Source organism: Cervus elaphus, chromosome 16 (assembly GCF_910594005.1).
Source record: "Cervus elaphus chromosome 16, mCerEla1.1, whole genome shotgun sequence".
In the NCBI taxonomy this organism is placed as follows: Eukaryota; Metazoa; Chordata; class Mammalia; order Artiodactyla; family Cervidae; genus Cervus; species Cervus elaphus.
The window spans coordinates 11798663-11825330 of NC_057830.1; the positions used below are offsets into that span (position 1 = coordinate 11798663).

Consider the following 26668-nt stretch of genomic DNA (forward strand, 5'->3'; position numbering starts at 1 on the left):
TACCCAGTCTGTAGTACTTTGTAACGGCAGCCCTCTGTCCTCAGGATACACAGACCTCTCCCTGTCGCTCTCACACTCCAAGAGTATTGTTCTTCCTTCAGGTCTGTACGTACCATTTATGCCTTAAATCCCCTTCTCCTAGGAGCTTAGGTTTTCTATAAAGATTTTTGGTTTTTCTGTTCTCTCTTTTGTTACATACTTTCCTGAGCAATGAGCACAGAACATACAGCTATTCAACAGTGAGAGAACAAAAGTGGAAATACAGGAAGAAGAAAACGTAGAATAAAAATCTCAAAATTTTGGTCATGTTTGGTCAATTGTTTGGTCATATACTTACTAAAGCCAGAAGATACATACTATTAATTATATATTTTATGGTTATATAAAATTAGGATAGTAGCCATGGAAAATCACAGGCTTCATACATAGGAATACTCTACTGACTTGCTTATTATTTAAAAACTTTTTTTTTATTGACATATAGTTGATTTACAGTGTCATGTAAGATACTGGTGTATACAAGTGATTCAATTATACATGTATATATCTTCTTTATTATAGGTTATTATCAGATATTGAATAGTAGGAACTTGTTCTTTATCCTGACTTGCTTATTATAAAGTTAATTTTTCTTAGGACATGTGTATAGTGTGTCTCGGTTTTATATAGGAGTACAATCATTCTCTAGGATGTCATAGTGGTTATATATGTTCATTCATAACAGTATCCCCCAGAGGAGGTATGTGGTGGCTGAGTATTATTCCATAATAGTTTGCCTTAGAAATACCATTGTATGGATATATCCAGATAATTATACCTGTGTTTTAAAGTATCTTATTTGGGTATAATTTACAAATAATCAGTTGCATCAACATTAAATGTTCAGTTCAGTGAGTTTGTTCACTTACATACACCCATGTTACCACCACACAAAGCAAGATATAGGATAGTTCTCCTACCCCAGGAAATTCTCCTGTGTGCCTTTTCTGTCAATCCCCAGTCCCTTACAACCATTGTTCTGTTTCAGACATCACAGATGAGTTTTACCTGTTTTGGAACCTCATAGAAATGAAATCATATAGTATGCACTGTTATGGATCTGTCTGATTTTGTTCAGCATGTTTTTGAGATTCATCCATATTGTTGTGTATATCAGGAGTCTGTTCCTGATATTGCTGACTAGTCTTCCATTAATGTCCATAATTATTGTTTAATCTGTGGAATTTACTCTGCCTGTTCTTCTAGAAGAGTAAATGTTGTCAGAGAAGTCAGGGGGATTGGTAGAGGCATTCAGTTAAATGTAACCAGTGCTTTGAGGTAGAGTTTTTACAAAGAATTTGTACATTAGAGTTTGTAACATCTCTAATCTGCCCACTTCTGACAAATGCCCACTCCAGAGAGCAGGTCATCAGAAATCTCTCCTTTTCTCAGATCAAGCCACAATCTAGGCTACAGGGTATCATTGAACCCCTGAGATTATAGTCAAAATGTCTATGACTATATGTATATATATATGTATAATATACATATATGTATATCAGTTAAGCCAAGGTAACAGAGTTCCCAAATATAGTGGCTCAAAGAACAAAAAATTTCTTTTTCATATTAAAATCCAGAGAGATGTTCACATTGGTAGAGAGGCTCTCCTCCACGTGGACACACAAGCGTCAGGAGTTTGGCTGCCTGCCATCTTTGGTGGCTTCCAAGGTTGGCATGGGCATCACCATCCTCGTCAACAGAAAGGACAGAGAACCTGAGGGAGCACACATAAGAAGAGTCTTTGGTAATCCTAGAATCGACAGAAGTCACTTAAGCTCAAGTTCTACAGGAGCTAACTCAGGTATGTGGGCTTAATTAACTGCAAAAGAGGCTGGAAATCTAATCTAACTGGTGTCCTAAAAGGCAAGAATGTATAGTGTAGTTACCTCTGTTACAATATGTACTGTTGTTATTGTTCAGTTGCTAAGTCATGTCCATCTCTTTGTGACCCCATGGACTGCAGCATGCCAGGCTTCCCTGTCCTCTACTATGTCCCAGAATTTGCTTAAGGTCATGTCCACTGAGTTGGTGATGCCATCCAACCATCTCATCCTCTGTCACCCCCTCTCCTCATGCCTTCAATCTTTCCCAGCAACAGTCTTTTCCAATGAGCCCGCTCTTTGCATCAAGTGACCAAAGTATTGGAGCTTCAGCTTCAGCATCAGTCCTTCCAATGATTATTCAGGGTTGATTTCCCTTAGGATTGACTGGTTTTATCTCCTTGCAGTTCAAGGGACTCTCAAGAGTCTTCTCTAGCACCACAGTTCAAAAGCATCAGTTCTTTGTTGCTCAGCATTTTATATGGTCCAAATCTCACATCCATACATGACTACTGGAAAAACCATAGCTTTGACTAGATGGACCTTTGTTGGCAAGTGATGTCTTTGCTTTTTAGTATGCTGTCTAGGTTTGTCATAGTTTTTCTTCCAAGAAGCAATCATCTTTTTAATTTCATGGCTGCTGTCACCCTCCGTGGTGATTTTTGGAGCCCAAGAAAATAAATTCTTTCACTGTTTCCATTTTTTCCCCATTTATTTACCATGAAGTGAGGGCAAAAGTATAATTATAATCTTATGCATAGTCTTGCTTCTTTTCTGTCTTTCCCACTATGAGTCTACTGTGTGTGTGCTAAGTTGCATTGGTCGTGTCTGACTCTGCGGCCCTGTGGACTGTAGCCCGCCAGACTCCTCTGTCCATGGGATTCTCCAGGTAGGAATGCTGGACTTGGCATGCCAGACTTGCCATGCTGTCCACCAGGGGACCTTCCTGACCCAGGGATTGAACCCATGTCTCTTACAGCTCCTGCCTTGGCAGGCAGGTTCTTTACCAGTGGTGCCACCTATAAATCCACTAGTTTTATTATTGCTTTATAAAACTAATTTTTTGTTTTGTGACCCTTTGTATGATTTTTTAAAAATATTTAGGTCTATTTTTAGCTCTAAAATTATATATAACACAACTATATATTTTCTTCTTCATTCCCAAACCACAACACCATTTTAGATCAAAAGCTTTTAATTTGGGTGAAGGAGACTACAAGAAAAAGATTGATTGACCTTGATCTACTTCAGACATTACCCGGATTATTCATGCAGAAATAGGTGATAAGAAAATGGTGAGCAGAGAGTCACTCTGTTTAGGGCTCTCATTTCCTTGCAGTCTGGTCCTCATGCAGGGCTGCTGCACACACAATCCCATCTTCTATTCCCCGTTCCGAGAGTCTCCAGATGTCGCTACTACCCTGAAGAGTTTTATTTATTGTTACTACACTGGGCTGCCTCACCTTCCTCTGCCACTGGCCTTTTCAAATAGAAAGGTTTCCAAAGGAGAATGATTTCTTTCTGATCAAGGGGAAAAACACCAGAGAGGCATAAATATACCATTTTAAAAAGGAAGAAACCTCTGTCTGAGAGGCACCTGAAAAACTTTCCCAAGCAGGCTGAATTCTCTCAGGGTGTTGTTTCACCAGAATATACTTTCTACATTCATAGACTGGAGGGAAAGTTTCCAACAGATCTCTTTTGCTGATAGTTTTGATTACTCTCTAATAAAAAATTTCAAAGGCTTTTGGCCAGACGGAAGAAATGTGGGGAGGCAGAGGGAACTGGCGTGATCAGTAGCCCCTTCTGAACAGATAATAGAGCCCAAAGTAGTGACAGCCAGTGTTTCAGTCCTAAATGCTTTTTGCAAATTATAGTCCTTGGACCACTAATAACAGCAATAACCTGACAAAGTCTACTGTTATCCTTTAAGATATTAACGTAAACTGTGCTGGAAGTATTCCCCACTCAGATTCTTTTTATTTTTCTAAAAATATTTTTTCTCATGTTTGACGGCACCACTGTCTTTGAGTCTCTCCATCTGCTGAAGTCATTTGAAGAAACAGACCTGGAGAAAGATTGCTTGGCAGAGGATGAGACAGAAAGGTTAGGACAAAAAGCATTAAGTTGCCTATCCAAGAAAGGGAATCAGTTTGAATGGCAAGAGGGCCACAGACAGATAAAAACATTAAAGAGAGAACATCAAGATATCCTTCTGCATCTCTGTTGAAATCACATCACCTACTTTTGTGTCTGAAGTCTGTTCAAATGTATTATCTTACTTTGATAAAGGCAGCTTGGAACCCAACAGAGTAGACTGAATTAGTATTATCATCCCATTTTACAGAAGAGAAAACTGACTTGTTTGGAATGTAATACTTGTTTTGATGGATTAATCTCTGTAATGAACTGGATTCTGTATTGGATTTCATTTTCTCTCTCTGTTTACAAATGGGCATATGACCTAGAGTTGATTTTAAAGTTATTGAATGAAACCCGGGTGCAGAGCAGTCTCATTCAGGCAGGTCTACACATGTCAGGGAGACCAGTCTGTCCAGGCTGACCTTGTACTTTGCTAATTCATTCTAGACCACAGTAGGACAGTCGGCCAATAAAGAGGAAATAAATTTTTTTAAAGCAAATAAATTGGAAACTCTTGTATACTTGTATACTTATCTTGTATGGACAGAATTCCTCATTTGATGTTAGGAAGGACCAGAGAGTAGTTTGGTCAGTTAACATGTAGTCAAAGCAGAAGCAGCCATATTCCTGAAATAAATATATTGGAGGTGAAATAAATATATATATTGGAAAAAATAAATATATTGGAAAACATTCAAGCTGAGGGCTCAGCAAGAAACTCATTCACACTTTACCTTTGATTTATGAGGAAGGCCTAAACATTGAAATAATTAACTTGTAAATTAATTAAATGATTATTTGATACTATTTACTGCTATAATTAATATAAGTATTTTTAATAAAATTCAATACAATTTTAAAGTATTCTTTTTACTAGATATAGAAGTTTTAGTATTGAGAAACTGAACAGTAAATACTGAGTGTGTAGTAGAAAGACAAAATTAGCTAAGTGAGTTTTCTGAGTTGGGTAGAGATATAGTTGAAAACAAAAGTCCCTTTCAAGTATATTCTTTCTTTTCTTACCAGTATATACTTTGTATTATACTTAGATTATATAGTGAATATTTTCCTATTCGTCCTGGTGTAAGATCAGCTCTCACTGTTCGTGTGATAAGAGTTTTTATATACTTTCTGCATGCTGTAAATGAACATACTAGCACCGTGCATGTATTAAAATTTCTAATTTTTCACATTATTACAAAAGAAATTATAAATTGGTAGGAAAGGGGAGAAGGCAGTCATTTAAAGCTGATTTTTTTTTAACAAAGGGGATTTGATACATTGTTTGAAAAAGGAAACAATCTCAGATAGTAATTGCCGAGCAGTCTGGTTCTTAGCCTTGAGCATCCTGCGAAAACCAGGAGACCAACTCACCCAAAGTTCTCAGCAGTCACTTGCGGGAGATGGTCATGTTCTTTTCGAAGCTATACCTTATTGGAAGCTTGAGAAGTTCTCATCCCTTCCAAGAAGTCTTCCCCTCCCCACTCGCTGCGGTTTCCAGTGACCTCTCTTTTCTGCAAAGCCCTAGGTTACCGAGTGACCGGCACCAACGGAGCCCTCCCTCGCGGTTCTGCCTTTCTTTCTTACAGGTAGCTGGATCAGTCCTGCCAAGTTCCCTGCCACACCGGGAGTGGCCCCCACGTGCCGTTTCAGGCCAGAGTCTGCAGTCTTTACTTGTAGGCAGCCACTTCTGTTGTGCTGCGGCTTCAGCAGTGGAGCCAGAGGCAGAGGACTGCCAGCACCCCTGGAAGCCAAGGGTGGTAGGTGGTAGGGGGTGGCGCGGCTGGAGAGCCCTCGCGTCCTACCCGTGGCCCCCGCCCCGTGGACTGGGTGGTGTTCAGAACCCGGGCGAGTCTCTCCGGCTGCCCCTTTCCGGATAGGGATCCCCAGGCCTCAGTCCCGCACCGCTCCCGCCCACGCCTTCAGGTGTGTATTCCCCGCCCTTAATTACTCTTCTAAAATTGATAGTTTGCACTTGGCTTGGCGAAGTGCAAGTGCAGACTGGGAAAGCGGAAGAGAAATTTATAATCATGGATATGGAGAACAAGGGGAGCACAGTCACACTCGCTTTGGTTTGCAGACCCAGTCAGTCGCAAACTCGGAAATGGAAACGTGTGCACCTTCCCGGCAGCAAAATTGACTCCGCGTTCTTCGCAGCTTCGAGTTAAAAGCTGCGCTGGGAGAACTGTGCCTGCTGGAAAGTTTGGATACTGAACTACGCCAGAGGCCAGACGTTAGGGGTTCCGCGGGCCCGGCGATGTCTTCCAGAGCTTTTCAAGTGGGAAGAAAAGAGCGACAAAATGAAAATGCAACGTGTGGGGGTGGTCATCCGAGTTCCGCAAGCTGCCGGTCGCAGAGGTGAGCGCGGGAGCGGGTGGGGGGTGGGGAGCTGGAGCTGGAGGCCCTAGGGTCTCGGGCTGCGGGTGGGTCCTCTCCGGGTGGGGGGCGCTGGGAAGATAATGAATGGGAGGCTCGAGCTGCCCTCCGCCCCCGCCCTGCAGACGGGGCTGGGGGTCCAGCAACTGAATGGGGGAGGAGGAGCGCCGAGGGTCGGGGCTCGGGGGGCGTCGCGCCAGGTAAGGGAATGAGCCAGGGGGAGGGAGTCAAGAGGTGCAGGACTTGCTGACTTGTGCTACGTGGAGCCAGCAGAAAAGGAGGCGGAGGAAGAAGGCGGCCGGCGTCGGCGCGGCTCCCGTGGCCCTCCCTCGGCGCCCCCTCCCCCGCCGCCCCTGCCAGCGCGCCAAAGCCGGAGCACTCCCGGCCGAGCGGCGGCAGACGCTCCCCGAGCCGCGACGCCCCTGTCCCCCAGCGGAGCCCGCCCGGGTCTCGGGCGGCCAGGGTCCCCGCGCTGCCGAGCCCTTCCCGGCCTCCCGGCCGCGCGCGGGACCCCGGCGGGGTGGGCGCAGGGGGCGGCCCCGCTCCGGGCGACGGCCGAGGGGCGGGCGGAGGGCCGGGCTCGGCGGGCCGCGGGGCGGGGGCTGCGGGGATTGACCGCGCAGCCTGAGGCCAGCCTGGGGGCGGCGGGAGCCGGACGCGCGGCGGCGGCGGGCGCAGGTAAAGGCGCGGGCGCGGCGCGGGGAGACGGTACCCTCTGAACGCCGAGCCAGCGGCCGCCGGGTCCCTTCTGCGGCCAAAGGGCGCCCCGGGATCGCGCTGCCCGGCGGCAGACGCGCTTTGTGGCTGTGGGTGCGTGTGTTTGTGTGTGTGTATACTCGCGCGCCTGTTCCGGGTGTGGGTGGGTGTCCATGCCCGCGGGCCAGCCTGAAGGAGCGAGGCGCTGCCGGCCTCCCCAACCAGTTGACCGAGCCTGGGGAGAGCAGTTGCCGCAGCCGCCCGGGGCCCCCGCCCTCCGGTCCTCAGCGCGCCTCGGGGCCCACGCTGTGTCTGCGATCGGGACCCGCCCAAGTGACACGTAGGTGGTCCCCGCTTACCTGGGACTGGGTGGGGGCACAAGAAGGCAGGCGGGGGGCGCTCGACGTCCTCCCCAAGCCGCGTCCGGGTGGACCTGGGCCCCCGGGGGTCCTCGAGCCCCGCAGCGCCGGGCTCCCGCACCACTTGCTTCTCACCCCCACTCAGCCGTCTCTCCCGGCTGAGGACTTTAAGCTTAAGTTTCTGCTCACCCGCCTAACAAACACGTTTATCAAGTAACTGGGAAGTCTTAAGGCAAGGGAGGGACCTGGCTTTGAGTTGGTGGTTTTGAAATCGACGGGCTCCGTGTGTGTGTGTGTGCGTGTGTGTGTGTGTGTGTGTAGGACGAGTTTGTTGTGAATGGACTTACCATTTATTCTATTTTTTCTTTGCTGCAATTTGGACTTCGATGTGTAAGATCGAAGATCCAGGACTTGTTGCTGCCTTCAGTCTGGGGCCTGAGATTCCTGCTCTCTGCTGCTACTTCTCTTTCTTTTCCTTTTGTTGAAATCTATGGAGTTTTTGTAAACGTGGGTTTCCAGTGAGCGCTGGCTTGTTAAAGTTTCACTGTGAATGCATTGTTTTCTGTTGAATAAACTCATATTTACAAACATGAATCTTGAAACAGGTAACTGCAGTTAGGAGAGCAAAATCCTCTATTCCTTCAGGCTTTAACAGCCCGAGTTTTTCACCTATTTGCTTAAGTGTCATTTGCCCAGCCTACTATAACCGTGAGGCAGGAGGTCTGTGATTCAGGGCTTTCAATTCCGGTTAAAGGGAGACTGCACTGGAAAACCTGCAAAGTTCCTTCTCCTAAGAAACTGTTCCCTTGACAGATAAGAGTAGTAAAGCCCCAAGGAAAAAGGGTGTGTACTGGAGTTATGCTTATTTGGACGGAACTAAATTGTGTTAACACACATATGTCATCCGGTTGTTTCTGCCTTTGATTCTCCAATTCAGGGAGACTGGAGCATATTTGTCCCAAATGCAAAATTGTGAATAATGATCACCATTATTAAGACTGCGTTTTTCTTGATACGGCTTAATTTGAGGATAAAGAAGCCAAGTAGCCAGAGAAAGAGGTAGTGTGTGGCAGCAAGGTCAGGCTGAAGGACCAGCAGGAGGACTGGGTTATCACAATGAACCACAGGCACACCACGCCCCCTAGCGGTACAACCTTAGCCAGTTGGGTCAACTAGTCCTTCTGCCTGTCCCTGTCCTCATCTGGAAAATGGAAGGGTTTGATCATCTTTGCTGTTCCTTCCAGCTCCTTCCGATAACTAAACTGGAGGGTGTTATCCCATGTTAGAACAGTAGGAAGTGAGTAAAGGGGAGTATAAACCGGTTAGTCTGGGAGGTATGGGGGAGGGCAAGCAGGTTGAGAAGGTGTAAGAAAACCAGCAGTGGGAGATGCCAGGAGAGGGAAAAAAACTGAGCTAGGAGTTGATTTTTCCTCTGTTTTTTTGTTTTCCTCATCCATAAGGACATCAGTAATACCTGCTCCCTTCCCACTCCAGTCAGTCTTCCATTACCCACTTTATTTAAAGTGGGTGAGCCTACTTAACCATAAAATTGACCTGGAGTCCATAGTCTGACTTGACTTATTTCCCATTTGCATCATTGTCTGGAGATGAGCGGAGAAGGCAATGGCACCCCACTCCAGTACTCTTGCCTGGAAAATCCCATGGGCGGAGGAGCCTGGTAGGCTGCAGTCCACGGGGTCTAAGAGTCGGACCCGGCTGAGCAGCAGCTGGAGATGAGCGGTAGCTATGGGCACTCAGTGGATCTCAGAATCACTGCAAGTGATGGGGAAAGATATCAGACATGGGAGTGTAAGTGGCCACCCTTTTAACACCTGCAGTTTAAAACATCTAGTTTTATTTTAAGCTAACCTTTTCTGAAAAGTAGTTTGATTAAGAAAAGAAAGACTTTGCCATAAACTTCGCAAATTTTTACTGGATCTATTCTATTAAGACCTACTGAAAAATTCGAAGAAAGTAAAACTCTCACTTGGTAAGCCTTTTTGATACGTAATGGCGGTCAGTCTGAAGTTCATGATTTTTAGGCCCAAGAATCTTATTTCAGATGATCAGTCAGGGAAGTTGCAACCTGTGTGGAGTATATGGTTATCATTTTCACTGGGAAGCTTGAAGTGTCCAGCAAATAAAGACCTGAATTTTGTTTGAGGTCACGATTTTATTATCTGTGTTTGATGTCTGGCCTGTTTTCCTTTTCTTTCTTTGTTTTTGGTACCCATATGTATACACATTTGAGGGACATGATATATTTTAAGTCAACTGTGATACTGTAAAACTTGGTTTAAAGTCTGAGAGCTTGCTCTGGCCTTGCTAACTCAGCATCTTGTTTGGTTTCTAATTTTTACATATCACATTACCTTCCCAACCCGTAGAGTGTTATTTAACGATGTCATCGAGAGCTATTAGGGATGCCTTGGAGGGTTGGGAGAAAAGGAGGATATTTTAATTGAATAAGTAGTGACTGAATTCCTTTGACAGTGGCAGAGACAAGGATGAGAAAAAGGCTCTCGAAAGAGCTGCAGTACAGAGGGAAAAGATGCAGCCCGCTTCTAGTATACAGCAGCTGGGTGGCATAACCAGGTGGCCGCTGTAGAGTCCGAGAGCCTCGGCATGCCAGGGAAGGGAAGCTGGATTCTGGCTCTGGGAGAGACTGCACAGAGGAGCTGGAAGATGAAAATGACGTGTCCCGAAAAGATGAATGGTGGGGCATGAACTTACTGTTGGAATCTGGGGTAATGAGGCTGGAGAGGTGTAAGGTGATAACTGTGGGGGACCTTGGATGTTGTTTTAAGGAAGTGTGCCACCTAGGGATGTGGAGGGGCATGTGTGATTTAACCCTGTAATGCAGGAAGACACTGAGTCTCAAATCCTGGGCCTAGAGAGGGCTGAAATGATTGACAGCTGCCTGGGCCCTGATTCCATTCCATTCCTTTGTATAACTCAACGGCAAGTTTTAGGGCACTGCTGCCAGCTTACGCAGATTATATAAAGGTTACAGAATAAAGGGTATGCAGTTTCTCCTCCCATATTGTCCCCAAATTGACAGTGCTCTTTCGAGAGATTTAATATAGTGAAAATTAATGATGTTATTGTGTTATACCTGGATCTTGTGAGTCCCTTGAAGCACGTGGGTTAAAATTGCAGAGCTGACCAAGAAAGCCTTTTGTTTCATTCTGTTTTTGTTTAGGGAGGGGCCTGCTAGTCAATACTAATTTAAACATGACTAATGGCAACTGACATTCTCAACCCTGTTTATGTTATACATAGTGTTTAACCATAGTAGTTGAATATTTGTAGCACAGAAGAGAATTATTATTAGTATAAAAATGGTGTTGACAGCCTTGTAAAAGGTCAGGGTTGAGGGGAGAGGAGAAACACCGTTGCTGTTACCTTCAGGATTGACACAGGCCCCGCAGAGCCTTTATTAAGTTTAACCTCTAATGGAAGGAGCTTGACCAGTTCTGTGAAAGTGAAAGTCGCTCAGTTGTGTCCAACTCTTTGCGATCCCATGGACTGTACAGTCCTTGGATTCTCCAGGCCAGAATACTGGAGTGGGTAGCCTTTCCCTTCTCCAGGAGATCTTCCCAACCCAGGGATCAAACTCAGGTCTTCCATATTGCAGGCGGATTCTTTACCAGCTGAGCTACAAGGGAAGCCTTGACCGATTCTGTAGATGAATACTTAAGAACCTTCTTTCTGGTCATCTGGTTTTTTTTTTTTTTTTCCCCACTAAATCTCTAGAGCTGAGGTGTGTAGCTCAGTATCTCTCAGACAGGAAGAATCTCTGTGGGCTTCTTTTGGGAGAGACTTCCAGCAACTCTCGAGGTTTCCTCTCACGTCCCAGTACCTCCTGTCAAAGGTGGGAGTGGGTAGCCTTTCAGGTGCATGTCCAAGGTGGAACTGACTGGAGTTATTCTTCTAATTGCCTTCGAATTTGGGGGTGCTGGGCCAATAAGGAGAAAGATGATGAAAGATTTGGTCAGCTGCTTTATACTGTCTTCTGAATACAGTTTGAATGCATGATCCTCCCAACAGTGTGTTTTTTCTTTCACAAGGGAACTTGGGTTTGCAAGTTTAATCAATTAATTAAGGTGATTAGTTAAGTTGAAGGAATCCAAAGTTTCTTGTTTTTGGTGGGGAGGGAGAAGGGAAATGCTGATGGTGGTGATTTTATTTAAATTTCTTGGCCTTTTTTCCCCCCCAGCAGGTTAGTGTGATTTCAAAGTAATGTTGTTATTGACTTGGGGGTGGGAGGGGGGCAAAGAAAATTATCTCAGTACTTGGATGTTGGCTCCTGTCATCTAACCAGCACTATAGAAACTTTAACTTTGAAGTTCATGTAACATTCAAATTTCTTCCAGAAATAAGAGGACTGTTTTACTACTACATGGATTTAGGTTATAATTTTATTTCTGTAGTACTATTTTTAAAAAGTGATGTAATGACAGGGCAGACTCTCAAATTTAGTCCAGTGCTAAAACAAACATGTGTAAGCCTGAATGAGGTAAATCAGGTTGTTTGCTTTATTTAAAATGGAGACAAAGGAAAATGATTTCAAAACTGCCTCTTTCTCTAAAAGAGAGAAAGTTGGACTAATAAAATCTGGTTATGGATCTCTCTGGGGTGGGATTTCCAAGGTTGAAACTGTTGTTAAGGGAAATCTTGTTCATTATGGCCGTCATGTGCGCCTTTGCTTCTTAAGGTTTAGGATTCATTATACAGAGAAGGCTACTGTGAACCATTCCTTCTTAGCAAGCTTTCCTTTTTCCATTTTCTTAAATTGAAAACAATAGACTGGATTTGACTTCATGTAAGTCCTCTATACTTGACCATGTTTTCAGTGGTTCTTCTTGACCAATACCCAAGCTGCCTTCATTCTGAAACTTGGCCCTAACAGATATCCTTGCCTGTTTGGAAGGAGAAATGATCTGGGGTCAGAGGAAACAAGTCCTGTTCTACTCCTAGCAGCACTGAACTGTAACCCTGCTGTAACGCAAGCATTGTGCCAGGTACCAGATAGAGGCAGGGAGTGGGGAGGAATAAGCAGGGTTCCTACCCTCCAGAAGAAGCTGAGCCTGTAGACATAGTAACAGGAGGATTGCAATTCAGGGTAACAAGTGTGATGAGGGAGACAAGCTCAGGGGGAGAAGTCTCTTGAGAGTCCCTTGGACTGCAGGGAGATCCAACCAGTCCATCCTAAAGGAGATCAGTCCCGGGTGTTCATTGGAAGGACTGATGCTGAAGCTGAAACTCCAATACTTTGGCCACCTGATGTGAAGAGCTGACTCATTGGAAAAGACCCTGATGCTGGGAAAGATTGAGGGCAGGAGGAGGAGGGGACGGCAGAGGATGAGATGGTTGGATGGCATCACCGACTCAATGCACATGGGTTTGGGTGGACTCCAGCAGGTGGTGATGGACAGGGAGTCCTGGCGTACTGTGGTTCATGGGGTCACAAGGAGTCGGACACGACTGAGATGAACTGAACTGAACTATGGGAACGCCAAGCAGGGGCCCTGGCTCCTCGGGTGTGGGGGTGGGGATGAGGGGAGGCTCCTAGGAGATGAGGATCTGGGAGGAACCTCAGAGATGAACCAAGAGACCCAGAAAAGAAAAAAGAGATCAACATAGAGCGACTCAAGGGGCTTTTTATTTCTAGTGTGGTTAGTCAAAGTTGTATTCTTTTTATATCTGTAAAATAAGAATGTTGCTGTTCTTTAGCCGCTAAGTCATGTCCGACTCTTTTGTGACTCTGTGGACTGCAGCCCACCAGGCTCCTCTGTCCATGGGATTCTCTAGGCAAGAATACTGGAGTGGGTTGCCATTTCTTTTTCCAGGGGCTCTTGCAGACCCAGGGATCAAACCCACGTCTCCTTCATTGCAGGCAGATTCTTTACCACTGAGCCCCCAGGGAAGCCCCTGTAAGCTAAGAATGGGCACTGATACTATCTGGTTACTAATTCTAGATTAGTTTACTTCTTCCTTAATCCTGAATTTGTTCATTTACTCCTGATGCAGTAGGTATCTATTGCACACCTACCATGTACTGGGAGCCGAACGGTGGGAAACTAGACGTACAAAGTCCTTTTCCTCAGGGAGCTTGCATTCTATCATATTATGTTAATGGCAGAGGTTCTTCTGAAACATCAGATATGGAGCTTCTTTGTTGAGTTATTTTTCAACTTCAGGAATGTTTTCTTCAAACTAGGCCCAGTGTTTTCAGATCAGTTAGCTTTTCTTGAGAAGATGAGAACAAGATGGATCCCAGTATTCTTATTTTCAGTTTTTAAACTTGAACTGTTTTTACCTGGATTTACCAGTTGCTAAGTCTAGAGACAGACATAACTTTGTGTCTTATCTATAGCCCTGGCTTGCTTCCTTCTCATTTTGGATAGTCTTAATATTGCCCCAGTTTGTGTTTGAGGTTCTTTACTCAGTTGATGACTTGCTTCCTAGAATAATCCATATCTAGCTTTGGTAGGAAGTCAGACCTATTTTGAGTGACTCTGTGATGAGTGAGTCATCACCGTGACTCTGCTTCATAATTGCCTTTTACTTGTCCTGTTTTAAGTCTCTCAGGGCTCTGAACACAATAGAAAGTGTTCTCACCAGAATAAGATTCTGTGTTCATGTATAGAAAGATACAAATTTTGTAATAATTAAAAAACTATGGATGTGTCTAACGTAAATGAAGTAATATTCCTTTGCTCTTTCAAGCTTTCTCTTCTGATGTAACCAACCCCTCTGTTATCAGCTTGTTACACAGCCTTCCATACCTGTTCTTTTGCTTATACAAACCTCCAAAAATGTTTGTGTTTATTTGTTGGATTTGGCCCAAAAAGTTCATTTGAGTTTTTCATAAGAGCATACAGAAAAACCCGAATGAACTTCTGGGCCAATCCAGTATATTGATGCGTGTGGGGTGTGTGTCTGTGCATGCACATGCTGCCTCCTGCCTCTGTTGGCTTCAGAGAGGCTGTGAATGAGACTGCCATCACAGGCCGGACATTTGAGGTCCCAGGAATCTGCATGGCTCTTCCTGAATTGGAACAGTGTGCTATGACTCAATTAAGAATTCTTGTCCCCAACAGAAAACCTCAATAGACCATTTCTCCAAAGAAGACATAGAAATGGCCAACAAAGACATGAAAAGATATTGAACATCACTGATTACTGGAGAAATGCAAATCAAAACTACAATGAGGTATCATCTCACACCTGTCAGAATGGCCATCATCAAAAAATCTACAAACAATAAATGCTGGAGAGATTGTGGAGAAAAGGGAAGCCTCCCACACTGTTGGTGGGAATGTAAATGGGTACAGCCACTATGGAGAATAGTCTGGGGGTTCCTTAAAAAACTAAAAATAGAGATATCGTATGACCAAGCAATCCCACCTCTGGGCATATACCCAGAGAAAACTGTAACTCAGAAAGATACATGCACCCCGGTGTTCATTGCCACACTATTTACTATAGCCAGGACATGGAGGCAGCGTAAATGCCTATCAACAGAGGAATGGGTGAAGAAGATGTGGTACATCTATACAATGGGGTGTTACTCAGCCATGAAAAGGGATGAAACTGTGTTATTTGCAGAGACATGGATGGACCCAGAGACTGGTCGTATAGAGTGAAGTAAGTCAGAAAGAGAAAAGCAAATATCATATATAATGCATATATGTGAAATCTAGAAAAATGGTATAGGTGGTCTTATTTGCAAAGCAGAAATAGAGACACAGATGTCGAGAACAAACATGGATACCAAGGGGGAAAGTGGGGGTGGGGGGGATGGATTGGGATATTGGGATGAACATATATACACTACAGATGCTATGCATAAAATACATAACTATTTATCTGAGAAGCTACTGTATAGCACAGGGAACCTGACTCAGTGCTCTGTGGTGACATAAATGGGAAGGAAATGAAAAAAGGGAATTATATGTGTGTGTATGTCTGATTCACTTTATGTGCTGCAGACGCTGACACAGCAGTGTAAGGCAACTATACTCCAATTAAAAAAGAATAATTTTTGTCTCAGAAATAGGAAGGTTATGAGTGTAACCAACAAAATGATTTTCAGCTGCATGACAACCAGGGCAGCAAATATTGCCTGGAATGTTATTTCCACCAGGACTGTGTTTCATCGGGCCTCAGGCAGGGAAGGAGGGGCCTTTAGGAGCACGTGTTTGGCATCCTTGAACCTTTTGTTAGGCCTTGCCCAGCTTCCATGCTTTGCGCTATCAACCGCTTCCGGAGCAGAGCAGATAGGGGGAGTTACTTATTATAGGCAGGTTTCATTGTGCGAGCATTTAACAAGGGCCCCCTGGAAGCCGGCAATCTGCAAATGATAAGGATGAAGAGCTCCTACGGAGGGAGCAGCACAGTTGAAACAGGATTGCTTTTTGTTAACGACTGCTTTGCCATGTTGGGCTGTGATTTGTTGGGAGAGGGATTATAGTCATGTGGGGAAAAGGAGAAATTCATTCTGTATTCAGGGTTTATTGTAATTCCACAGAGAACTGCTTGCTTTACTTTCTGAGTAGACATAGGGACCAGAAGGTTCAAAGTCTAGGGCAGGATGACTTGGGTTTCCAGATGCAGTGGGATCTCTGCTCTCCTCCCTTTATCTGGGACCTTGTCAGTTCAGTTTCACGAGCTAAAAGACTTTGTGCGCTACTGTGAACAGTCGCTATGCTTGGCTGAGGACATTACGGTGTTAAAAATTTTTTTAAAGGAAAAGCAAGCACTAAGAAAGTGTGGTTCCCTGCTCTCAAGTAGCTCCTCAACATGGAGAGCCATGGATGAAGATGCCTAAGATCAGGCGTACAGTGATAAATATTATAAACCAAGGTTTAAACGAAATGCCATCTGAATATTTGAGGACAGAGAGAGTAACTGCCTTGGAGGAGAGGAAGGATTTGCAGCAGTATTCTGGCCTCAGTGGCAAGTGGGTTGAGAATGTCATTCTACACGGAAGCGTCATAAGGAAGGCCTGGGAGCTGCATGTGAGTGACAGGTTGCAATTTGTGGTCCAGTGGTGGTCTGCTTCGGGTCCATGTTGAAGGACTAACAGAAGGTTTCAGGGAGCTGTTGGGGATCAAAAAAAGGCACATCAAAGCCTTTAGCAGCGAGTAGGGGCATGAGAATGTGAGGATTGTTCCAGTGAGGCAGTGAGATTTTCAGCTGGAAATTTGAGTTTGAAGTTTAGCGGAAAAGTCAAAGCGTGGCAGTATTCAGGAGTAATTGTTATATGTTCAGAGTAAATACCAGTGAAATTTATGTGGTAAGCCGGAGAGAAGTTTTGGAGCGAGAAGAGTGATAGATACTCTGTCTTTAAAAGGTGAGGATAAAACAGGAGGGAGACATTGATTAAAGAAAATGATGGACTGGTTTGAGGGGGTAAAAATCAAGAAAATAGATGGAACTCTGGTTCTCACTTTTTTTTTAATTTTTAAAAACAAAAATTAAAATTATTAAATTTTTTCTCCTAGCCTTTTTGAGTTGTAGTTGATAAAACTAATACATTTAAAGTGTACAGTGAGATAATTTGACACATGTATACATTGTGAAAGGATTCTTCCCCTTTGATATACATACTAGGTGTCTTAACAAGGGCAATAAGGCATATTTTGATTCTTCAGGTCATTCTTTCCGGAAGGTGCTTAAGATGGCTTTGTCAGTTGTCAGACATTTACTGAACATCCACTAGAGCATCTCTTGAGGTGGTTCTGGGATGATACAAAGGAGATAGAGTTTCAGTTTGATGTTCCTTTGAGAGGAGTAAAAGCCTCTGAAACAATCCATTCCGGCGAGGGAAAATAAATCCTGAAAAGAATCAGAGGGTAGGTGGTGATTTGGGGCCTGAGAGGAGCTGCAAATATAGTTGTAGTTTCTTGCTGAAATGACAAAAGCCTTGTGCATATTACTGTCACCACTGTCATAAAAGACAAGCAAAAACCTCTCAGCCTAAAGACCAGACTTTGAGAAACACCAAAGGTTTGTCATGGCGATTTATAAACTTTGGTCAAGTAAATTTAAACTTTAATTGCTTGATGAAGGTTAAAAATAGGATCTAGTACAACTTTGCTCTTTACTTGGTTAAAAAAAAAAAAGCCCATTTTAAATTAAGAATTTGTTGAATATTTCCATTTCAAGAAATTATATTGGCTTGCCTTCTCTGGTGGCTCAGTGGTAAAGAATCAGCCTGCCAATGCAGGAGACGTGGGTTCGATCCGCTGGGTCAGGAAAATGACCTGGAGAAGGAAATGGCAACCCACTCCAGTTTTCTTGCCTGGAAAATCCCACAGAGAGAGGAGCCTGGCGGGCTGCAGTCCGTGGGGTCGCAAAAAGTCAGACGCGACTTAAGACTGAACAACAACAAAATGTCAGGGAGTTATATTGGCCTGCCATTTTGTGGTAAGATAGAGCAAGGGGAAATCTGTTATCAGCCTTTTGCTCTCTAGGCCATTATGATTCTTTAAAATTATACTCATTTCCGTTTGAAAGTTGTAAAAGCAGTACATGCTTATTTTGGTATTTGAAAAGTCCAGGAGACTCATCATGGTTTCACTGCTGAGTGATAACTCCCTTATTCTATTTCAGGATAACTCTTGCAGTTTTTAAAATATTTGATCATGCTGAATATTAAGTACACATACTATTGAAATCTTTCATTTTAAATTTCCATCGACCACATGATAGTCACAATATTGACTATGTATCATATTTAATTATTTCCTGTCTCTGTTGGCTTTTTTACTTGTTTAAGGCCTTGTGGTGATGTTCCCAGAGTTCTGTCCTTACTTTAAGCAGGCTCCAAGTATGAACTTACCTATAGAGCAGACTGTTTTCTAGCCCTTTGCCACCGACTGTCCCCTCTTCTTGGTATTCTCTGTCTCCAGGTATCCCCATGGTTGCTTTATCATCATTTTCGTGTCTTAATTCACGTCACCTTCTTAGTGCAGCCTTTTCTAATTATCACTACATTTAAAATTTCCATTTTACAGCTTTACATTTATACAGCTTGCCTGATACTTTCTTCTCCATTGCATTCATTTTCTTTTTACTTCTTAGATAAGGGAAAGGATTAACTGAAAAAAAAAAAAATCCTGTTTTATTTACTGCTGTCTTCCCAGTGCTTAGTATAATACCTTGAATGTAGAACTCAAATTTTTTGAATTAAAATTTTGTTTGAACTGAAATTTTTTGAATACAAAAATCAGTATGTTTGCCACCTCCTGAGCGTATTACAGTAAATAAGACACGGGTCTTGACTGCATAAGATTTACAGTCTAGTGAGAACAACTAACACCAACTGTGACTGGAATTAAGAAGGAAAGCAGGGTGTCCTGGAAGACTCTAACATGGAGATTGACCTTGCCTGCAAAGGTAAGGAAGATTTCTCTGAGAAACTGACATTTATATGGAGGCTTGAAAGATGAGTTAGGTTAGTGAAACTGGGAGGTGAGGATAAAAGAGGAGGGAGACATTGATTAAACAAAACGATGGACTGATCTGACAGGGGTGGGGGAGGGGGGAAAGTCAAGACAATAGACGGAACTCTGGTTCTCACTTTTTTTTTTTTTCATTTTTAAAAACAATTAAATTTTTTTTTTTTGGCTGTGCTGCGTGGTTTATGGAATCTTAGTTCCCCCACCAGGGATGGAACCTGAGCCCCCTGCATTGGAATTGTGGAGTTTTAACCACTGGGCCACCAGGAAAGTCCCTCTTTCTCACTTCTTGAGTTGAAATTAAATCATTTGTTTTAAATGAAAAGTTCGACATTGATCGACTTTGTTGTCATTTTTGTTGTATACAACTTTATTTTCAATGATTTTGAAATAATCAGTATTTTAAAATTTTGAATCTGTAGTTACGGGAGGAGGGAGGAGGAATGGAATGTTCATATAAAAATCTGAAAGTGGAGATTAAAATAATAAAACTAGCTTTATTTCCATGTTTTATGCTGATGTCCTCACTAAAAACTTGTACCAATGTAGGGAAAGTAAGCATCCTCACTTTATTGAGAATGCTACTGGTGGCTCATTCAGCCACGTTTGACTTGGCTGAATATTGCCTTATGGCTCTGTTTACAGGGGAACTTTTGCATCAACTGTTGGTTTTATTTTTCATGGTAACTGAGGTCTGTGCAGTTTTTACTTATTGTCTTTTCAGGGTTCCTTTGTTCTCAGGATGGAAAACAGCATGGTTTCTATAGGTGACAAGGGCAGATGCATTTATTAATTCAGCAATATCATTCACATCTTCTGTGTCCTGATTTGATACTTGAGCTCTCATAGACTAATAACTGTTCTTTAGTTTCTCTCTATGAACGGGCTTTTGTCAGTTTCTTTATAGGAATGTCTGTGTGTTAACATAGTATTAAATACATAAAGATTACTGTTAGGCCTTTATTATGTTTATCAATATAAAATAACCCTCTGTGCATTTGGAACTACATTCTACTATTTTCCTGATATTAATATTGCCAGTGTTTTCTTTTTTTCTTTGTCTAAAATGACTTCACTAATCCTGATTTTAAACTTTTGGTATCTGTTCTTTTTTTCTTCTTTCTTTTTTATGTTGTTGTTTTTCATATAATTTTGCTTGTAAGCATCGTTTAATTGAATTTTAACATACCTCTTAAAGGAAAACTTACTTTTTCAATATTTATTGTTAAGACCAAAAAGTTTGATCTTAATTCTTTACGTTTTTTGTTTTGAGAGGTACTTTAAAAGGCACCGGTTTGCTTTTTCCCACCAGTATTTAGCTGCATTGTCTCAGATAAATTACATAATATCTTTAGGACTGCAGTTTTTTATTTGTAAAGAAGCAGCATGCACACACACATCTTCAGTTAACGCTTTAGAAGGGCCTTGCACACTGAGCAGATTAGCTGACGTTATCACTGTTGATGTATTGAGCCATATGAAATTATTTTACCGCTTTGACCTGTAAAAATGGCAGCTTCCTATGGTTCGATCTAACATGCTTTCTGGATTTATTTTCTGCCTTTTTCTATGTATCATTTGTTTCATATATCCAGAGTATTTTAAAATGGCCATTTCTGGTTTTTAGCTTACTAGTGATTATCTTTGTTTTTCAAATACATTCATAAAATCTGTGTTTCTCTGATTCCTGGAGAACTAAATAACTTCTGATCCCACTCCTCTGTACAGTTTACTGTGCCTTTATATCTTTTGCCTTCTTGCCACATCTCAATTTCCATTTTATATAAATATATATATATGTATACACATATATATACAGTATATGTATTTCAGTGTATAACTTAAATTTCAAGTATAGACTTTAGATTTTTGTATTCTATTTTGTAATGAAGTCTACAGCAATATTTTGTATGTGTCTCTAGTTAGTTTTGACCCTCATTTGCACTTGGGGTCCTCTTGCTTATGCTAGCTTGAAAGGTGCCTCCCATGTAGTTGAGATAATGTCCTCATCTTTATCTGGCCAGTTGTATCTTCTGCATTCCTGAGTTATACTCAGGACTTTTCTGCATTCATCAGAGTGTCTGACTTGTTGAATTTCCAAAGGTGCCATGTGAGTCTTTCAGATTCACGTTCTTTTTACCCATCCTTCACAGAGTGTAGTTAGTGCCTTGATTTTGGCTTTTCCTTACCTCTTTCTAATACTGTTGCCAATTTTGCCATTTTGTGCATCTTAGCATTTTGGTGGGAAGTTGGGAGGGGTCATGTTGGGACATCCAGTTCAATGACTTTCAAAGTTTTTGGACCATGCCCCCATAGTTAGAAAGGTCATACATATATGAAGAAAATGATAGTTTCATGCAGATTACTACATATGCTACTGATTTTTCCCTCTATTTGTATTGTAGTCTCTTCATTTTCATTTAAAAGAAGTGTTGGTCATAACTAAGGTTTGAACACACTAATCTGTTTGTGAACAGTCGTTTGAAAAACACTGAGTTTGTTGCTAGTCTGTGTGTAATTAGGGTTATTCATTATTCTATAAGTCTTTATTATATACATGGCACCAATTCTTATGCTAATAGTTGGACCAGAGTGGGGAATAAAGTGGCTGTCATCACAGGAGGCATGAAATAGTCCAGTGGGAAGGAAGATATTGACCAAACGAGCACCCATCATGGACAAAATGCAGTGAATGTTACAAGGGAAAAGGCACAGGGAGTTTCAAAAGAAATTATTAAATGGGGAACCTCATCTGATGTTAGGGTGATTCAGAATTTCCCTAAGAAAGTGACATTTGATTAAATCTGCAGAATGAGAAGGGATTAACTCAGTGAAAGGTCGAAGTGGGGTGTGTGCGGGATCATAGAGTCATGGAAGAATTGAGTAATGTAAGCAAAATAGAGTACTGGAAGTGAATGACAGACAGATGAAAGGCAGACCTTTTAGGTTGATGAGTTGGCATTTTTGTGATACTTAGTGGGCCTTCCTGTTTATGGCTTCCCCCCGCCCCCAACAAAAGTCAAAGAAGAATAGAGAAAGGATATTTGGGGGGAGGTGGGTGCAAGTGTGTTGAAGCAGTTTGTGTTACAGCTATTTTGTGTATTGCTAAACAGTAATAGCATTTGTTGAAGCTATGCTCTGCACTAGAAATTGTAGAAAGCTCTGTGTTGGTACAGAGAAGTAGTTTTTGTTGGATTAAAAAAAAATTCCTATATAGTGTAGTTACCAATCTAGTAACTATGCATGATTTGTAGGAAAGTAGACTGCTAGTTAAGTTTCAGTAAGTGTCAATCTGATGATTGAATGAGCATTTCATAGCTTGGTGATTTTTAAATAATGGTTTGAAATTATTGCTGCATTAGGATTTTTTTTTTTTAATTTTGCCATGATTGGGTTTTAGGGTTCTTTCTCCTGCCCCCTCCTTTTAAAGTTGGGTGATGAGTTTTAAAATATTTTAAATTGCACGCATGTGTCCTCAGTCATTCAGTGGTGTCCAGCTCTTTGCGACCCCATGGACTGTAGCCCACCAGGCTCCTCTGTCCATGGGCTTCTCTAGGCAAGGATACTGGAGTGGGTTGCCATTTCCTTCTCCGGGGGGATCGTCCCAGCCCAGGGATTGAACCTGTGTCTTTTGCATCTCTTGCATTGGCAGGCAGATTCTTTACCACTACACTACCTGGGAAGCTATTTTAAACTGTAAATCCATAGATTAAGTGGACTGGTTGAGAACTGAAGTGTGGCAGGTGACCATGATTCAAGCATCAGTTTTCCCACCGCTCTCCATGGGGCTTTTGACTGGACACACCCTTTCCAGGTCTCCCGGTCCTTGTCTTGAAATAAGATGCTCAGTCTCGTCCAACTCATGCTGGGTCGTGTCCGACTCCTTGTGACCCCATGGACTATACAGTCCTTGGAATTCTCCAGGCTAGAATACTGGAATGGGTAGCCTTTCCCTTCTCCAGGGATCTTCGCAACTCAGGGATCAAACCCACGTCTCCTGCATTGCAGCTGGATTCTTTACCAACTGAGCTGTCAGGGAAGCCCTGTCTTAAAATAGAAGACTTGAAATCAGTGCACACAATTCATTCTCCTTATCATGTTATACAGTGACTTCATGCTTTTTATTTTCAACTTTGCTCTGTTTTATCTTCAGAGAATTGATGTTTTTGTGCCATTGAGCTAATATAGTCTGACAAGCTCAAGCTAAACATGGAGAACTCCAGGTATTTACGTCCTTATGGGTATTGTAAAGGGAGACTCGGGTGGTACACTTTGACACTGGCCGCCAGCACTGATACTTCTGGAAACATGGAAGGCAAAGAAGAGGACTTTCCTGAACAAAGTCTTCTGACTTTAACATCATAGTTAAATTAGTTGAAACAACATTGCTTATTAACCTTTCAGATTCAGTGAAGGTGAAAAAAAATCATTATCTTAGACTTCATGATGGATGCTTGCTTTGGGGGAAGAGAGCAATATCTAAGTTGTTATATATATAGTCTATGTTTTATAAAAACATGGAACAGTAATGATCTTATTTCAGAAAGATTTAGAGGCCTAAGGAGTCCCATGGACTATTAATTCAGTTTTAATGACTACTCCATGTTTAAGGACTATTGGGTAAAGAATGGGTTTTCTGGGGAAGGAAATGAAAGGTCCTTGGCAACTCAGCCTTTCTTACCAGTAAAATACGTTAGTAAAATATATTAGTTTTGGTAATTTCAAAATAATTTTCAGTCTTTCAGTCTTCCAGTCTTACTTACAAGTACTTTATTTCACTTGTTCTTATTTCTGAGGAAAATATATTTGAGGAAACAAAAGTGTATGCTTTTTCTTTTTGTGAAAGTAAAAAGAAAAGTGAAGGTCGCTCAGTCGTGTCTGACTCTTTGTGACCCCATGGACTGTCCATGGAATTCTCCAGGCCAGAATACTGGAGTGGGTAGCCTTTCCCTTTTCCAGGGGATCTTCCCATCCCAGGGATGGAACCCAGGTCTCCCACATTGCAGGCAGATTCTTTACCAGCTGAGCCAGAAGGGAAGCCCACACTACCTAATTCCTTATAGAACTTCCCTAGTGGCTCAGATGGTAAAGCCTCTGCCTACAATGTGGGAGACCTGGGTTCAATGCCTGGGTCGGAAAGATCCCCTGGAGAAGGAAATGGCAACCCACTCCAGTACTCTTGCCTGGAAAATCCCATGGACAGAGGAGCCTGGTAAGCTACAGTCCATGGGGTCGCAAAGAGTCAGACACGACTAAGCGACTTCACTTTCACTTTAATTCCTTATTCATAATAAATATTTATTCAGAAAGTCCAGGTAACTGGGTATTTTCCTTAGTGTGTTTTGGTGTTGATTCATCAGCTTATCTGCCTTTATTTGTTGTTGAATATCTTCTCCTTAAGCTCACACTGTGTAGAAACTGGCCGGGACCTCAGGCTCCTGCCTGGGGACAAGGCAGAGGCAGGTCTCACAGGCCGTGTTTGGGATCAGGTTGGGCATAGGTCCAGGCAGGTAATAGGTATGGGTGTTGCTCAAGGCTGGTACTAAGAAATAGATTGAATCAGAAGGGGTTGGAGTCATGAGGTTAAGTTAGGTTCAAGGCCAGCAGAGCCAGGAAGAGGCCCAGAGTGCTCTCTTGTACCGCCGAGTGTTAACGTTTTAAGGCAGGGCGTTCTGGATAGCCCTAAGAGAGAAGTTGTGTAGACAGAAGTTTAAGCCTCTCTGGAGGAGTTTTATTTTCAACGATCAGAGCATCTGTTGACCATCTCTGCTTGTTCAGGGGTATCTGGATGCTCTAACAGGGCTTTGTCACGATGACCTTGGAAAGCACAATCCCCACAGTCCTCCAAGCGTTTGGCCACCTCACAGTGGAGAGACACAGATGACAAATTCTTGTTTGATTCAGGGATTAGGTACCTTATTGATACCTTCTCCAGGAGCAGAAAGCAGCCCAGGTCTTGTATCTTTCTACAAGAGATTTCCTATAAAGCAAATTGAACATTCCATTAATTTGAGGAAAAATAAGTATTAACCCTGGCCAGTAGCTGTTACAACAGAGGTTGGTGGACTGTTTGGACTTACGTAACATAGGGAGGATGCACAGAACTTTTTAACTACCTAAACCCCTTCCTTTTTTCATTTTCATCCCATTTTGATGGTGGAATAACTCAGGTGGTAGAAAACATTTCAGTAAACACATATTAAAGTTTTTTTTTTCATATTAAAGTATTTAAAATTGTCCAACTAATTTAAAAATATTTATTTCTATGTAAAAAAGTGGCTTAGAATATTCTTCAAAATGTTTTAAAATATATTTTTGAAACCACATCATGACAACATTTAAACAAACCTCATATTTGCAATTCCCTAATGTAATATATTTTTCATTTAATCATGTTAGTTTTATAGTCTATTCCCATTATGGGCTATTTTGTGATATCATTCTACCTAGAGGTAACAAATATGTTTTTGTTTCTACTGGCCATTTTCTAACTACTGTTATATGTGGCAATGTGGTCTGAATCATTATAGTTTTAACAGCTTAATATTAATCCTTTCTGTTGTTAAACTATTCAACCATTGTCCTTTTTTGGGACATTTAATTTTATGTCTTATTTCTTTGCTATTTTAAAAAACACTACACTTAACAACTTTCTATGTAATTTTCTGAGACTGAGATCACTAATTTGAGAATAAATATCATTTGGTTTCCAAGTATGTTTAGAAAGGTTATTACAAAAAACTTTTAAAATTACACAACTAGTATGTGTTCATTGTACAAGGCAAATAAAAATATAAAAGAAGGAAAAAAGTAGTTAGAATCCCCCCAGAGGTAGCCATTGTTAACTTCATGTGACATCTCCTCATATTTTCTCTGCACATTTTGCTAACTGGTTGAAATCCTACTGAGTAACATTGAGAATCCTGTTTTTTGTCTTAACAGTATATCATAATTAGAGGTGACCTGACTTCCGTTTAGTAGCATTACTTCACTGCAGTGAACACCTTTGTGTGTGTGAGGCTTTGTCTGAGTTTCAGAGGATTTGTTTGGGATAGATTCCCATTTCCAGAATTTACTGCTTCAAAAGATAGGGCTGATTTTTTTACTAGTGGTGAGAAATGATTAATTTCCAGAAACCAATGGTAATACTTCATACTCTTTTCAGGAGAATTTGAGAAAATTTGAAAAACAGAAATCTTCCTGAATGAAATATAGGTTTGTGAAACTTGGAAAATGATTAGAGCAACAGGAAGCTTTGGTACTAATCGGTCCTGGATGACATGGAGTGAAATTGATCAAACTTGTTGATGGATGTGATTCCCTCCACTGCAGTGATACCCTTCACTCCTCTAGAGTTTTGTATTAGCCAGCTTTCCTTAGTCCTGTTCCCTTCCAGTGCACAGATTTTAATGTGCAATAAAACATTTTGGTTTTAACTGCATTTACTCTCTTGACTGATTGTGGAATATTCCTGGTTAATATGCTTCTGCAGAAGAAATGGTTAACTACTAGGAAATGAAACAAAATGGATAGCAAAGAATTAAAAATTGAATAGTATTTATATCTGTGCTTGTTCAGTATGTACTTTTTGTATTAGCCTCCATAAATTTTATTTTTCTCCAGATGTCATTGGTCTTGAGGCCAGGGACGACTTTTGCTCTTTTGGGGAAATTAAGTGAACTTCCTTAAGACGTGGTTAATTTACTGTTTCATTCATAACTAGAAGCAGTCACATGGAGTGCAGTTCAATTTGCCATTCAATTGA

At 42.0% G+C, this 26668-nt stretch overlaps 2 protein-coding genes across 3 annotated transcripts in view; one reads left to right on the top strand and one right to left on the bottom strand.

Annotated features, from left to right (window-relative positions):
- Window positions 1-2638: 2638 nt before the first annotated feature.
- LOC122709884 (basic proline-rich protein-like) lies at window positions 2639-9840 on the bottom strand. The gene is made up of 3 exons (XM_043927149.1): window positions 9805-9840; window positions 5376-7625; window positions 2639-4628 (listed from the first exon to the last, which is right to left on the bottom strand). The coding sequence occupies exons 1-2, from the start codon at window positions 9838-9840 to the stop codon at window positions 6327-6329; spliced, it is 1335 nt and encodes a 444-aa protein (XP_043783084.1). The 3' UTR covers window positions 2639-4628; window positions 5376-6326.
- Window positions 6228-26668, top strand: part of LPAR1 (lysophosphatidic acid receptor 1) — a 153301-nt gene continuing 132860 nt past the window's right edge. Inside the window, exon 1 of one of the 2 annotated variants that reach the window (XM_043927938.1) lies at window positions 6228-6359. The gene's annotated coding sequence lies outside the window, so the exon portion shown is untranslated. Of the gene's footprint in view, window positions 6360-7221; window positions 7414-26668 lie in introns of those variants that run through there. The other variant, XM_043927939.1, reaches the window with a different exon arrangement.